The sequence below is a fragment of the Camelina sativa genome, chromosome 14 (assembly GCF_030686135.1).
Source record: "Camelina sativa cultivar CO46 ecotype springtype chromosome 14, ASM3068613v1".
NCBI lineage: Eukaryota > Viridiplantae > Streptophyta > Magnoliopsida > Brassicales > Brassicaceae > Camelina > Camelina sativa.
This window is the reverse complement of record NC_141893.1, coordinates 27251670-27268337: the sequence shown is the minus strand read 5'-3', so window position 1 is coordinate 27268337 and position 16668 is coordinate 27251670. Positions and strand designations below refer to the sequence as shown.

Below are 16668 nucleotides of genomic sequence, written 5' to 3'. Positions count from 1 at the left end.
CTAAGACATCAAGCTAATATTATGTTTCTAAAATCACAACCATTTGAATATTGCAATCATCATTTTAATGTTTGAAACAGATATTATTAAATTTAATTATTAGCAGATATTTAATGTTGAATGATGGGTGATGTGATATCATCATATCCGGCCCGCCCCTCTCATCAAGATGGAGAATAGTGCATCGTACCCCTTATGTTTCTTGGAAAGTCATGGATCTTGGGGTTAGTTGCTTCTAGTTGTTCCTTCATCTGGATCGTCAAGATGTGGTAGAAGAGGAACTGTCGAGGAAGATGCACCATATCCATATGTGTCCCAAATGGAGCCAAAATTGTATATTATACGACCTTTGTTGCAAAGATCGAGTTAAAAAACAATAATTATTGGTGTATATATGGGCCGACAGTCCAATATTGGGCTTTGTTTATGTTGGTGATTATAAACCCTAATATGTTGTAAACCCACCCTAAAAGGTAGTGTTATATAAACCTTTGTATTATTGATTAAGAAAGACAATACAATAATAAAGAGTTTTCCCCTAAACTCTTCTCTAGTTCTATATAGTATCAGAGTAGGTTGTTTCTTGGGTCACTCCATGGATGTTGTTCCCACATATGCCCACGCTTCAGATGGATGGTCATGCCTGAGCGTGAGAGGATGTTAGTGTAAAATATCTCACATCGGAAAGATGTGAAAGAATTAACTAATATATAAAAGGTTAGGGCATCTCCACTCATTGCCAATTGGTTTTGAGTTGGAAGCCCACAGTAAAACCCGAATTTAATATGGTATCAGAGCAGGTTGTTTTTTTGGCCACCTCGTGGATGTTGTTCCCACATATGCATACGTTTCAAATGGTCATGTGTAAAATATCCCACATTGAAAAGATGTGAAAGGATTAACTAATATATAAAGGGTTAGGGTCTCTCCACTCATTGCCAATTGGTTTTGAATTGCAAGCCTACATTAAAGCCCGAATTTAATAATAATAAAAGCGTACGTTAATAGAAAAATCTAGTTTCACCTTTGGATATGAAATAGAAAATGATTGAATTATTACAATTTATCAATAAATCATTTTTTAAATGTGTAAAATTAGATATTCGTTAATCGTGATCTTAGGACTTTGGAAAGTTTACTTCAAAATTTTTAATGTACTTTAGCACATAGTTACCATGTTTTTCTGGAGATACTTGAAGAAGCTTTCGTTCTTCCATTCTTATTCTGCTCCATGAGAAGCACGTTTCTAACCATTTATCTCGTTGGAAAATTTAAGCCTATAGCTATACCCACGAGCTTGTCTCTTTTCAACTTACTCGTCTTGCATGTGTTTTATCTATAAAGTAAAGCTATTGAATTGAACATAAAACAAACTCTACTTACATTTTCAAAGACACAGTGAACTCAGTCGAAGTAGTCAAAACTAGAAGCGTCTCATCTCAAAACTGAAAATACAATACAATGCAACGTCGTCTTTTCATATCAAACATAACTGATGTTTTTTTTTTTTTGGACCACTCTATCATAGTTTTCTCTATTTCTTTTATTCGGTTATAGTGATTTCGAAACATAAATAAATAAAAGTTTACTAGCCCTTGATGATTTGTGCAACTATCTTATATATGTACAAAGTGATAAACAGGTCCATTTCAGCCCACAAAGTGATAAACAATAAAACAAGTTTATGTCAGCATTGATTTTTGATACTATAAACAAACAGTCCACTTTTATAATGAAGCACGCAAAGAAACCCAGATTTTTTATATACGAGAAATTCTTGGCATCAGATAAAGATTGCTTCATTGTTCGAAACACAGGGATAATTATCTAAAATACTGAGAGTTTTATAAGTTTTAGATTGACTTTATTTTATCTGTTAATATGATTTTAACATTCTTTTTTAATCAGGAGTTAAATGCATATTAGATAAGATATATACTTTCTTGTATATCTGATAAATTATAATATAAGATATATTGTATCGTGTATAACAGAGGTGTCATAACTCATACGTTAACCTTGAATTGTTCAACCTAACCCTTATCAAATAAACTCAAAAAGACAGGCTTCTCTGTTTGTTTATCATAGTATAGGAGATGTATCCTACATAAATGATAACTCAAACTTAGTAAGTTCATTGAATCAATTAGAAAAAAAAACGTACGTGTGTGATTAGTTTATAACATTTATCGTTTGGTTATTTAGTAGATACTAAAAAACAAAGAATATTCAATTCAACCTAACACTTCTCAAATAAACTCAAAAAGACAAGAAGACTTTCCGTTCATTTCTCATAAATCCAAAGATGTGTCCTCCTAAGAATAGTAACTGAAATCGTCAAATATCCACGTGGAACTCATCTACTAGTTACAAAGCCACGTGGCATTATCCATGAAATCCTTTCCGGCAAAGAGGGGAGACTTCTTTTGCTCACTCAAGTCCTAAAACCCTATAAATAAATTATATTCAAACCCAAAACAAAATCAGATCATTAAAGAACCAAACCAAAAGAAAGGAACAAAAGCCAAAACACTTTTAGACATGGCAGTCACCAAAGAGAGAAGAAGCTTGTTGGTTTCAATGGTGATGGTGTTGTTCTTCCTCTTCAACGTTCAACTTCTTCAAGTCATGAGTTGTCCCAATGATCAGGGCAATCAGGCGACCAGCTGTACCGATCAGGACAGGAAACTATTGGAGTTTCCGTTGAATTTGGAGTACCTTGAAGCTGAGTTTTTCTTGTTCGGAGCGTTAGGGTTTGGTCTTGATACAGTCGCACCAAACTTAACAATGGGAGGGCCAAGTCCTCTTGGAGCTCAGAAAGCTAATCTTGATCCTTTGACAAGAGATGTTGTTTTGCAGTTTGCTTGGCAAGAGGTTGGCCACTTGAGGTAAAGCGTTTCTTTTTAAGTCATATATATAGTGCTTTATAGTTTATAATTGTGATTATATCATCTGTATAGGAGTTATGGGTTAATTAGTGTTTAAATATTAAAAAACACAATTTGTTTTCATTATAGCTATGTAGTTACACTAGGAATATTTTTTTTTTATTTCTGGCTTGGTGAAGTAATTTTTCTACCCAAGACAAAATGTCTTCAATCATATATTCATTATAACTGAAAACGTGTAGGATATTTGTTACATTTGTACATCGTAAAAATTAAACTCTCAAGAATCCATCCAAAATTAAAATTAAATGATTGGTTCGGTGTATATATTTAATTAGACAATATTTTCTAGCCTTGTACATATCATATGTATAAAATATATATGAAAAAAACGAATGCGTCGTTTCTTATAAATCGCTATATATGGGTATTAATTTACCACTTAACGAGTAAAATGTCATAGCTTTGAGATTCTTTAATTATATTTTTTTTAAAATGTAATTCGCATTAACATGATCTTTATAAAAAAAATGACAGGGCAATCAAGAAAACGGTGAAAGGGTTTGCAAGGCCACAACTTGATTTGAGTAAAAAAGCATTTGCGAAAGTGATGGATAAAGCATTTGGAGTAAAATTTGTGCCACCATTCAATCCTTATGCCAATTCTTATAATTACCTCATTGCTTCGTATTTGGTCCCTTATGTTGGTCTCACTGGATACGTTGGCGCTAACCCTAAACTGCAATGTCCAGCCTCAAGAAAGGTAACATATCCAACATATTCCTTAGATTCGGTATATTGGTCTCTTCTTATAACCACACATTAAGGTTTTATATACTTATATATATGTATATATCTTAAATCTCATATTAAAATAAAAGAGTCTAATTAAGCTTTATTGAAATCATGAATTACTTTTCATCCACGATCAATGGGTTAAGATGATATTTCATTGCATATCATAAATAAAATAAAACACACACTCTTTACGAGTTATATCTAAAACTTCACCTAATTGAAAAGAATGTTAGGAATTAAAAAGAACGTTAGATATATTTCAAAATGTTAAATTGAAAAGAAAAGTAATTTAAAACAAGGTTTACGAGAGAGAGAGAGATGAGTTTGTTCTCTATTGTTTTTTTATATAAAAAAATATTTGCATTATATATGTTACACTTATGCAAACACTATTTTCAGTTAGTAGCAGGACTTTTGGGAGTAGAATCGGGTCAAGACGCAGTGATAAGAACGATGTTATATGCTCGAGCAGCACATGTTGTATATCCTTACGGTATCACGGTTGCGGCTTTCACGGATAAGATCTCGGATTTTAGGAACAAACTGGGAAAAGCGGGAGTGAAAGATGAGGGTTTGGTCGTACCTAAAGCCATGGGTGCTGAAGGACAAGTGGTTGGGAATGTTTTGGTCGGTAATGAGTTGTCTCTTTCGTATGATAGAACACCTGAGGAGATTCTCCGGATTGTGTATGGAAGTGGAAATGAAAGTGTTCCCGGTGGATTTTACCCTAAAGGAGCTGATGGGGAAATTGCTAAGTCATATTTGGTTACTACTGGGAGTACCGAGGTCTAGTTTCAGTTGGAGTTTAATTTTCTTTGTAGTTCTTAGGTTTTTGGTTATATGTAGGAGACTAAACATAATAATCATCGTGTTATTAATAAATGTTGTGAGAGCGAAATTTTCATAATCGAAAAAAGTTCAAAAATGTATGAAAATTATTTTTTTAGTGTTTTTAACCTTCATTAATTATGACAGAATATTAGTACTTTGGCAATACATAATCACCATATGGACACAATCTAGTAACTAATTAAGAGGATTTTATGGAGTTAATGGTTATTTGAAGTGAATTCGTTGAACAATCATATACTCCCTCTGTATCATAATAGATGATTTTCTAGAAAAAAAAATTTGTATCACAAAGATTGATTTTTTGTAATTTTTTACTAATTAATGCTAAGAAATTGTAATTTTCAAAAATCATTAATTAAGAATTTAAGTTTTGATGAATTACTATTAGTAGATAGTTATAAAAATATATTTTATAAATAAAAAATACATTTATAGTTAAACATTCAATGCTTTTCTTAATTTGTGTGAAACTCTTAGAAAATCATCTACTCCTTCTGTCCTATAAAGATTGATGTTTTGAGATATTTTTTTGTCCCACAAAGATTGATGTTTTGTAAACTTCAAGAAGTAATCATTGAAAATATTTAAAATTTTGAATTGTTATTGATTTAAAATTAAATAATATCTCTTTAGTCAAAGAAAAAAATATATTTAAACTCAATAATCATTGTTTTCTTAAAATATGTAAAAGATTCTAAACATCAATCTTTTAGAGATAGAGGGAGTATTGTGATACAGATGGAGTACATAAAAGTAAATTCTGTTCTCTCCTTGTTGGTTGTTTAGCATTAAATTGGTTTCTAAATTAGTTGTCTCTCTTAAATGTATGATTTGCTCGAGATTGCTGTATAAAGAAGTCCTTTTAATTAGTCCACGCTCTTAAATTAGTTTCAAAATTAATTGTCTCTCATAGATGTATGATTTGCTCGACGATTGCTCCATAGAATCTTATTAATTAGTCAACGCTCTTTCTTACAATTGTTCCATAGAATCCTCTTAATTAGTCCACGCCCACTCTTAATTTTATTCCTTAATTGCTCTATAGAGAGACAAGGCAATACTTTTCGATCAGCGTATCACCGTGCGTGCCAGCACCACGAAAGGAATCAATAAAAACTCAATATATTTCAGTGGCTATCGTTCTGATCATCACCGTAACTCATTAAATTCCAAAAACAAAATTTCTCCTCACAATTGTCTCAGAGAAAATACTCCACGATTTACTTCCTAAAACGTCATTGACCCTCTTTATTACAAAAACGTTATTCATTATATTCGAAAATCAGTACTACCAAAATTTATTGACACCCATTTATTAATTCATATGTTACTGCTATATTCATAAAATTAGTAATCAGCTCTTTCTATATATATGGTCAATGTTTCCATATTTCATTCTAAACACCTTCCAACTCTCCTAACCTCCATTAACTAATATGAATATAATTCAATTGAAGGACCTTCAACTTGGGCGTCTGCTTCAAACTGTGTGTGGTCAGCTTCTCCATAAATGGCACAAAAGTTTTCCATCAAAATTGTAAAATTATCAGCCTTATACTTATTTACATGCTTCCATCATCCTTATTCTTATTACTAACAAAAAATATATATTACAGTCTATCTTAATCTAAGTTTCTATACTCCAACTGTGACAACCCGTCCCGTAGACCCCACTAGCCTACCGTTAGCTTGCCCCCATAGGCCCCAAACTGGCCCTGCAGGGCATCGATCCTAACCTCTTACCGTGGAAAGGAACTCACATCCAAATCCACCAGTAGGTTATTGGCGCGACAGGCGTTCCTCGAACAGTGGTCCCCACCCTTTAACAACCTTCCCACAGGAAAAGCTGTCACCAATTCATCTGCACGGTGAGGAGTTAGGATCGATGCCCTGTAGGGCCAGCTTGGGGCCTATGGGGACAATCTAGCGGTGGCTAGTGGGGTCCACGGGACAGATTTTCATACCAACACCGTGTTTACCGCTTCAAAGATGATCTTCAAGAGGGGATTGTCTACAATATATCTGAATTTCAAGTGGATACTAGCTACCCACAATACAAACTTATAGATCATTTCTACGTTATTAAATTTTTGGATGACACTTGCTGGAACTAATCAACATTTACCTGGTAGTGTTTCCTTAATATTTTTTTTATCATCATGTTTATCTGCTCAGAAATTTATATGCTCATCCCCTTAACATGTAAATATTCACCTACAAGATGTTGTTGGGGAACTAACAAAGATTCAAGAGAGCAGATTAGATGACACATTTTGAGAAGACAAAATTACTTTATATTTGCATCTAGCTGAGTAAGTTTTTGATTCATCTCATCTACCTTTTCCAAGTTTCGCCCCCCCCCCCACCTACTACGTTTCAATTTATCCAAATATATGCAGTGGTAACAATGTTCGCATCATGGTATGGGATGGTTGTGCAGTTGAATTCCGGAAGTTATATGCTTCTATTGTCGGTAAATCAACAATTCTAATAATCACAACTGTCAACCCAAAGTCCTATGGAGGTAAACAATCTAAATTTCCCCAAATATTTACCTCCCCACACTTCGCATTCCCACAATTTGTTTGTTGTTTATTTTTCAGCTGCAAAGTTTAACCTCCCTATCCACATGTTTGCCTAATAATGCAAGCAACCTGTCATTGAGCACAACATATTCAACGCATTTTTACAGAGGAGATGAGTATGAAGCAATCAAAGTTTTTTCAAAAAGGTACATCTTCCACACCTAAAATTACAACATTCTAATTATTTTTCTTTTCTTTGTTTGAGAATATATCCCTCTCAATTTACAGCTCCTTAATTCCCGATAGGGTACCACCTGTTATTAATAGAGCCAAAACTCCTTAAAAAAATGCAACAAGTACCATTACAGAGGCTCGCAAATTTGTCTCCACCTCAACTGAATAGGTCAATTTGATATTCTAATTCTGCTATTTCTATTCCTATACTCATTTCCATGACCCATGAATTCTATTATAAATGTAGTAGAAAGAGTTCAAATGCACATATTTCATTGTCGAGATCGTGGTTGAACGTGGGTGGAAATACATTGCATGTGGCAAGTGTGGGTTAAAGCTTTTCGAATCTGGATCTTCCCTAATTTGCAAACGCTGCTCTGGTGAGCCTATTAGTATTGTCAAGTATCGGGTGGAACTGGTTGTCTCGGGCGGTAAAAACAAAATAATATTCGTCATGCTTGATGAACCCACCACCCAATTGATAAACATTGGAGTTACAGAGTTGGTTGTCTCTCAGGTTTGTCACAAACTAACCTCACCCTTCCCTACAACTCATGTACTATTTTTATAATAAGATTGACGCATTTCTATAGCTTGTAATGAAGGATGGGGTTCATGAAAATATTCATCGAGTTAAATGGGAGGATATTCGAGTTTGAATTAAAAAATTACCCGCTACAACTTCAGTTCAAAGTACGAGACATTTATCGTGTCTTGGATTGTTAGTGAAGTCCAACAACCACCCCACAGACATCAACTGGTTGTAATGAAGCTGATGACCATAACCAAACCTCAGAGTCATCAGAGAAACATTCCACTGACTGCCAACAACCAGCCACTAAAATATCAGATGGGTAGGTATACTATTTGGCTGAGTAGCATATGTACCACATATATAATTCCTTGTATCTCACTAACTCCATTTACCTTATATTGTAGTCTACTACGAGCTGTAATGACATTAGTGGTCATGCCTCACCACCAGAGTCATCAGAGAGACAAAGCAAGAAGGCCCGAACTGGACACACCGAATAATAAAAAACATTAAAAGATTAATGATTTCCAATTTTTTGAAATATTTACATCCACCTCTGTTTTGCGTTTCATCTCTAGTAGTAGTAGTTTCTTTAAGCTTCTATTAAATCTCAGCATTTTCCACTCATCAAATCCAACATTGTCAAACCCAGGATCACCAACAGCCCTGTAAAAGAGGGTATCTCCGTCGTCAAAAGTTTCACAAAATGAGAACTTTCAAAGAAATTAGCATATAACATATATATATATAGTGGCCTACGTTACATGGAAAAACAAGTAGATCAACTGGAATCGTCAGACTCTGATCGTCATTTTCACCGTTTCATTATCGCTCTCTCAAATTATCTTAATTGTCTCAAATTTCTACCAATCTTCTTCGATCCGGTTGATTTACTCTCACAAATTCTTTGTTTGGAAAGTAGTTTCTAGACAAAGAAGAGGATATACATACATATATGCTATGTATAGTATCAGATTAACAAACAAATAAAAAAAAAGGCACAAGAAATAAGTTTTGGATCGTATTAAAGGTGGCCCATAAAATAGTTTGGGTTTAACCGAAATTGGCCTACTCAAAATACTAACCACTTATTCTATTGGGCTTACTCATATCATATAGTTAGGAGCTACAAATACAGTAAAACATCTATAAATTAATAATATTTGGACAATAATATTGTATGGTTTGGACAATTAATTTTTAACATTGAATTGTTTTTAAATGGTATTTAGATATGGTATATATATACATGAGACTTTGTAGCCCAGATATGTTTTTATCTACTTAAAACAAAAGAATAACCAAAGAGAAAATGGGGAAGACAAAAAAAAAAAGTTGCCAAATAGAAAAAACCCTATATCCTGAAAACCATTACAATAGAAAAAGTAATGATACTATATTTTCAAAAGTGATAACCAATTAAATTTATTAATTATGTAAAATCCTAATGCTTTGCAAAACAAAAACACAAATTACATGATCCGTTTTTAAAAAGGGGATCTTTTGATCAACATCCGATTAAGTATAAGATCAAAAATTAAAATAAACGATATGTTAAAAAAAATGATCTAAGTACAATATTTTTGGAAACCATGTTTTTTACTTATTTCAACACTTATACTTCCTCTGTCTCTAATAGTTTGATGTTTAAGATTTTGCACACATATCAAGCCAATGAGTGTATATAATTAATTTATTTTTTATTTTTTCTTTATAATTTTTTATTATTATTTTTGGTCATCTCATGCATATGTGATGATTTATTTTTCTGACATTTTTTCTACTTTTCTACTTTTTCACTTATTTTAGTATTAAAAATATTTAGAACATCAATCTTTTAGAGACAATAAACATTCTCTAAAACATCAATTTATCAGGACAGAGGAAGTAATAATTTTGGTCTAAGAATGAATCATAATACTTGTTATTTAACAATAGTACTTATAATTAATTGGTGTATCATAATACTTGTAAGTTTTTAAATGCTAATATTTAAAATTTAGTCTAATTTAGGATCCAGAAGGTAAAACAATTAAATATGATCTAGCTACAACCAACAACAATTTACGGTGACATTGGTTACATGTTTTTTTTTTTTCCACTGGATTAATATTGAGTAAGGATTGAAAGGGTTATATGGCTTGGGAAAGCCTCGGCTTTTGAGATGCCGCTATATGTACAATTAGTCAATTACCAAAAGACTACACCCTATTCTAACCCTCTAAGATACATGTTATAGACTTATAGTAGTCATGATCTTTGCAAAAGAACCAAACCAATATACTGGTTAAAAGGACACTCTTGACACAGAGGATTGAACTGGGGCATGTTATAAGATTAAATATCCTACGTTACATGTTATAACCATCTAATTTATAAAATTAAATATAAGATTTATTATATTTTGTGCTGGGGCAAAAGAAAAATCAGCCGAACAGAGACGTAAAATCCCGTAAAAGTCACTCCGAATTTGTCTCATATCATCATCACCAATGGTTTATTTGAATGGATAGATTTAGATTTAGTCTAATCTATCTCCAAGTCTGGTTGGATCACTATTATATTTGTCTCATACTATATTTTTGAAAATAAAAGATGATCATATATTTGATGTTATTTACATTCTTAATTTTGAAAACTATTATAACAGAAAAAGTAAGGACATTTTTATATTTCCAAAAGTGATAACCAAATAAATTTATTAAATATGTAAAATCCTAGTGGTATTTGCAAAAAAAAAAAAAAAAAAAAAAAACACAAATTACATAAAGAAGGGGATGTTTACGCCTCTTCACACAGTGTTGTCTTCTCTTCCATTAGTGAAGAGACACGCATAGCTGCTCTCGTCCACTATGTGCCTTCTCTTCCTCTACCTGAACCTGCAACATCTCTATCACAAGCTGAGTTAAGAGCATATACGCGCAAAGCTACTCTTGTTCACAAAATGGTGCATTCCCATCCTGTAATTGAGCATTGCATTTTGCAGAAACCTGCAGTTTCACAGCCACAAACTGAACTGAAAAATCCAATTTTATTTAACACACTTTGTCGATTTGGTTTTCAATGATTTTAAAGGACTTTAGTGAATTCTAGAGGATTCCTCTACTAAAAAAAATAAAGAAATCTAAATCTTAGAGGGGGTATTGAAACAAGATTTGAGAGGATTTTATGAGATTTTGGAAATTTTAGATTTTGTGAGATTTAAGTGAGTTTTTAGATTATTTGGTGAAATTGTTTATTTTTTATTTCTAAAAAAAACAAATTAGCTTGTGATTTGTTGAGATTTTAAGGTGATTCCGAGAGATTTGTAGAACAAAAAAAAGGAAAAGTTGAGTTTATTCACATCATCGGTCACTTTATCAAATACAAAAAACAAAACACTATCTTTGCCATGTAAAAAATTGGTTGAATGGAACAAATCACAGGAATCTCTAGTGATGGTTAATGCTAAGAGACTTTGGTAGACAACTAAACATACAAGTTGAGTTCCTTTTGACATTTTCTTTGAATTTTTAATTTGTGATTCATGATGGGAGAGATTTACTACACATCTGAAGACTATATTGTATAATGGTAGTAAGCAAAGTCTGAGTAATCAAAAACTTCTCTATATATGAAATTAGCAAAGTTGGACAAACATATTTGCATGTCTACTTCAAATAGAGATAACGGAAGTGTGCATTAATTTAGGACAGCCCTCGTAAAGGTCAACAAAAATACATGCCCCTTCTCTTTTTGCAAGTCTTCTTGGTTTACACAAACACAGTTGTACCTTCCCTTTCCCCAACGAATATAATCATTATACTACTCTTCCTCATATGAATGTATCCAAGATGTATAGGGCTTCAGATATATTCATAATTTGCATAATAATTAAGCTTGAATTCAAGCAACATCGTCTTGAGCTGCAAAGCACAATAGAAAGAGGAGTCATCATGATCAGTTTATACTTTCATTTCACCTGCATATTCAAATGGTCTCTTTTAAAGCATGATCCAATGTATGGTAAAATAGCAATGTCGATAGCATTTTGTGAGACCAATATAATAAACATTACACAACACTAAAGAGATAGAGTTTGTTTAGTTAAACATAAGTGAAGAGTAAAACTTAAGTTGAACGTTTGAAACTCCAACTCAATGTCTGAAATTGTAATAGAACTATCCAAAACAAAGCGTATATATCTGCGTCTAATGTTGAGCTCAAGAAATAATTCTACATAATCAGAAAGGATTAGATTTTCTTGTTAGACCACAACATTTGAATAATCGAATCCGAAACAAACTACAGTTAACGAATTAACATACTTGCGACGATAAGTGGAATGACGGCGACACGACCAAGGGTTAACACGGTAGCCAATGTTGACTGTGACCACTGAAACTGTCATTTCATACTCTCTTATGATACACGGTAGGAAGAGTATTATGTTCTGATTGGAAGATGATTACAGCGAAGAATTGTCGTCACCATCATCAAGTTACATGCAACCACTGAAACTGTTTTGGGAAGAGGAATAGTTGGTCTACCTTGCTCGGACGAAGACGATGAAGAAAAGCTGGAAAGGCGATGGTGGTGACATCTATGAATCGGAAACCTCAGAGCTGTACGGGAGAGTTACGGAAACGATGAACCAATGTTTTTTTTTTCTGAAATCCTTCAAAATTCTACCTCAAAGGGTATGATTTTATTAGTCATATTTTTCAACTGAAAAATAAAAACAAGTCTCCTAGAATCATTCAAAGTAGATGATACTTTGAATAACACTATATTTCAAGTAAGTTTTAGAAATTCTGATTGAATAACAAGAGATTGTGTATTATTTTAAATGATTTTACATGAATGTCAAGTTGAATAACATAAGATTTCTAAAAACTTTTAAAAATCATCAATTGAATATCATATGGTTTTAAGAATACTCTAAAATCTTTTAAAATGTAAAGTTCAATATCCCTTTTAGTTTGCCAAAAAAAAAAAAAAAACTAAATCTTAAGGTTATAGGTGGTTTTAAATCATAACATCTTTCCTAGAATCATCAAAAGCTTATTAAAAATCAAATCACTTTAAATGTTTGACGGAATAAAACCCCTTTAATTTATGTACTTATAATTAAAGAGATCTTTTACAATCCCTTGATGTCATTAAAAATCTAATCCTCAAAATGTATTCAATAATTATGGATTTTAAGATATATTTTCAAATCACCCGTTTAGTAACATTAAATAACATAAGATTTGTTTTTAAAAAAAAGGTATTTTAACACAAATCACTTTGGTGTTTGACTGAAGCGTATACAGCCCCCCTCCCCCTCCCTAAAAATATATTTGTTGAATACAGCTTCTTTTTTAGTCTACTAATCTCAGTCAGTATATAAGATTTGAATATTGACTCTATCTAATCTAGTCTCAGCTAGCACCTAGAAGGCCACGTGGAAAGAGGAGATTTTGTTTGCTATGCCCTCAAAAGTCCTGAAGTCTAAAACTCTATAAATACTTCACCTTCGAACCAAATTAAAACCAAATCAAATCGTAAAGAAAAAAAAGAATAAAAACATAACCAAAATATTTTTAAAATGGCAATCACCAAAGTGAGAAGAAGCTTGTTGGTTTCGATGGTGATGGTGTTCTTCTTCTTCAACGTTCATCATCTTCAAGTTATGAGTTCTCCACATAAGGAGAAAAAGAGCTGTACAAATAAGGATAGGAAATTATTGGAGTTTCCATTGAATTTGGAGTATCTTGAAGCTGAATTTTTCTTGTTCGGAGCATTGGGATTTGGCCTTGATAAAGTTGCACCTAATTTAACGATGGGAGGGCCAAGTCCTCTTGGAGCTCAGAAAGCTAATCTTGGTCCTTTGACAAGAGATATTATATTGCAGTTTGCTTGGCAAGAGGTTGGCCACTTGAGGTACAATGTTTATATTTGTATATATAGTGTAGTTTATGACTGTATAGTGTTGTTTTCATAGATTTATTCTTTAATTTAATTTATCTTGGCAGGGCAATCAAGAAAAGGGTGAAAGGATTTGCCAGACCACAACTTGATTTGAGTAAAGAATCATTTGCTAATGTGATGGATAAAGCATTTGGAAAAAAATTTGTGCCACCATTCAATCCTTATGCCAATTCTTACAATTACCTCATTGCTTCATATTTGGTCCCTTATGTTGGTCTCACCGGCTACGTTGGCGCTAACCCTAAACTGGAATGTCCATCCTCAAGAAAGGTAACAAATCTAGACAAAAAAATCTTTAATTGATTGGTATAATCTCATATTACAACCACAAACGGTTTTTGGAATATATTTAAAAAACCACATTGTAAAGTTGTAGTTTAGGCTTTTATAAAATTGACTAACGTGTTATTACTTATTACATCAGTATGTGTTTAGAGATATTCTATCGATTTTGAGGTAAAAAATTCATAAAATACACATTATTAACTCTTTAATTCCGAGTTCTATTTATTTATTTTTACAACGAAAGTTCTCTTTACGAGTTATGACTAAAATTTCATCTAATTACAAAACATGTTAATATTTCAAATTGTTATATTGAAAAAACAAAGTAAGAGGGGATATTGAAACTGGATTGTAGAAGATTTAAGATATTTTTTTAGAAATCACATGTTATTCAACTTGTGATTTTAAAACCACTTACCAAATCCAGTGTTATTGAATATGAGATTTCTATAAAATCATTCAAAATAATTCACAATCTCTTGTTATTCAATCAATAATTTGTGAATATCATATCAAATCAACTGTTATTCAAAACAAAACAGTTTTTTTAAGAAAAGCTCAAAACATTGATTTTAAGAGATTTTGCAAAGTTTTCTATTTGAAAATTTGATAGATGAAAATCACACCTCTATAGGTGTTATTTTATAGGATTTGTTATTTGTTAACAAAATAATAAGAAAAAAATCACAGGAAAACAATAGTCGTTCCTTTCTATTTTGTTCTTCGCTCTCTTGTTCTCATCTCATATCTCTCTTGTTCTTCGATCTACACAACAACTGGGTTTCAGTGGAAATCAACTTTCAATTTCGGATTGAATCCGATTTCGATTCACATCCATGAATTGTGTATCTTCCATATTTTAATCCAAAATCCTCAATTATTTTGTTTGTTACGACGGAACACGAGCACAAAAAATGATTCAGTTATATTTCAATTCAGCAGACATCGTTTATATACAAATCTCGTTATGCTACCCTTCATCTGGGTTTCATGCCCACAAAAGTCGTGTGAATGGAGTTTAAATCTGGTTTCTTTAGTACTCCTGCAACATTTTTTGACTTTCTCCCTTTTAAATATATGTGATGCCTTTTTATAAGCGTCTTGTTTCTCGAAGAATCCCTTCTAGAGGGCCATGTAACAAATCTTAACAACGTAAAAGCATTTGATAGATACATTTTCTGGGTATCATGATATGTGCAACTCTTTTTTCAAACAAACTTTTTAAATGCTAATTGAATTAGCAGAACTAGAAGATGCAATTACAAATTTTTTCTCATCCTCGTGATAAAAACGACGTGAGATTCTCGAAGGAGCTAGGCAAGTGGTGGGAGCATGAGTAGTGAGTATCTTCGCTGAGCCATTTTTCCTAACGAAGCTCGTCCCAATTTTTTCCGTTTTAACAATCACTGTTATTATTCTTTAAAAATCTCACAAAATCACAAACTGTTTTTCTCTTTTACCAACAAATAAATTAACAATTCCACCAAATATTCTAAAAACTCACCTAAATCTCCCAAAATCCGAAATTTATTAAATTCCATAAAATCTTCTTAAATCCATGTTTCAATACCCCCTCTAATAGAAACACAGTTTACAGTAGAGATAAGTTCATTCTTAATTGATTTTTTTTTTAAACATCATCATGCATGTGTCATATTTCGCAACCTCTATTTCAGTTAGTAGCAGGACTTTTGGGAGTAGAATCAGGCCAGGACGCAGTGATAAGAGCAATGTTATATGCTCGGGCTTCACAAATAGTACATCCTTATAATATCACGGTCGCGGCCTTCACGAATAAGATATCAGAGTTAAGGAACAAATTGGGAAAAGCAGGACTAAAAGATGAGGGATTGATGGTGCCTAAGGCCGATGGCGCAGAAGGAAAAGTGATTGGAAATGTATTGGCGGGTGATGAGTCATCTCTATCTTACGATAGAACACCTGAGGAGATTCTACGAATTGTGTATGGAAGTGGAAATGAGAGTATTCCCGGTGGATTTTATCCTAAAGGAGCTAATGGAGATATAGCTAAGTTGTATTACTGATGGTAGCTGGAGTTTAATTTCCTTTGGAATTATAGGAGAGATTACAAAATAATAATGGTCGTATTAATGTATCACATGTGTGAATTAAATTTTCAAAATTAAAAAGTTTGAAAAATTCAGTCTGTTTAGTGTTATTATCATTTTTGAACATGTTCAAGTCTCTAATACTTTTCAATAGTACATACACACATCGACAAGCGTCAACTAATGTTTATAGTGATTGCATATTACTTCACGGTTGTGAACTTGATCTGAAATCCAAATTTAAATTAATCAATTATATATAACTAAGGGGGACATATATCCACATAAACAAGGTGTGGTAGGATATTCATTCATATGTGAACATGACTTTTTGTATATCCATGTAATAGTCGGCAACAGCAAAAACCAAATCATGCCACTTCGAGAACTTGTGTATGGTACTATTATCTTACTAACTCTACTTTTGTCATGTAACGTAGACTTCTTGCGTTTCCTACGTTCCAAACACGATAACCATTGCTTTTCACATAGGATTAAGTTTGGTTGAGACGATCTTATTATGAAAA

General features: G+C 32.5%; 2 protein-coding genes across 2 annotated transcripts; both read left to right on the top strand.

Moving 5' to 3' along the window:
* Positions 1-2484: 2484 nt before the first annotated feature.
* LOC104742304 (ferritin-like catalase Nec2) lies at positions 2485-4611 on the top strand. The gene is made up of 3 exons (XM_010463298.2): positions 2485-2888; positions 3426-3651; positions 4086-4611. The coding sequence occupies exons 1-3, from the start codon at positions 2542-2544 to the stop codon at positions 4476-4478; spliced, it is 966 nt and encodes a 321-aa protein (XP_010461600.1). The 5' UTR covers positions 2485-2541; the 3' UTR covers positions 4479-4611.
* Positions 4612-13262: 8651 nt separating this feature from the next.
* LOC104743931 (desiccation-related protein PCC13-62-like) lies at positions 13263-16267 on the top strand. The gene is made up of 3 exons (XM_010464960.3): positions 13263-13739; positions 13832-14057; positions 15749-16267. The coding sequence occupies exons 1-3, from the start codon at positions 13405-13407 to the stop codon at positions 16115-16117; spliced, it is 930 nt and encodes a 309-aa protein (XP_010463262.1). The 5' UTR covers positions 13263-13404; the 3' UTR covers positions 16118-16267.
* Positions 16268-16668: the final 401 nt, after the last annotated feature.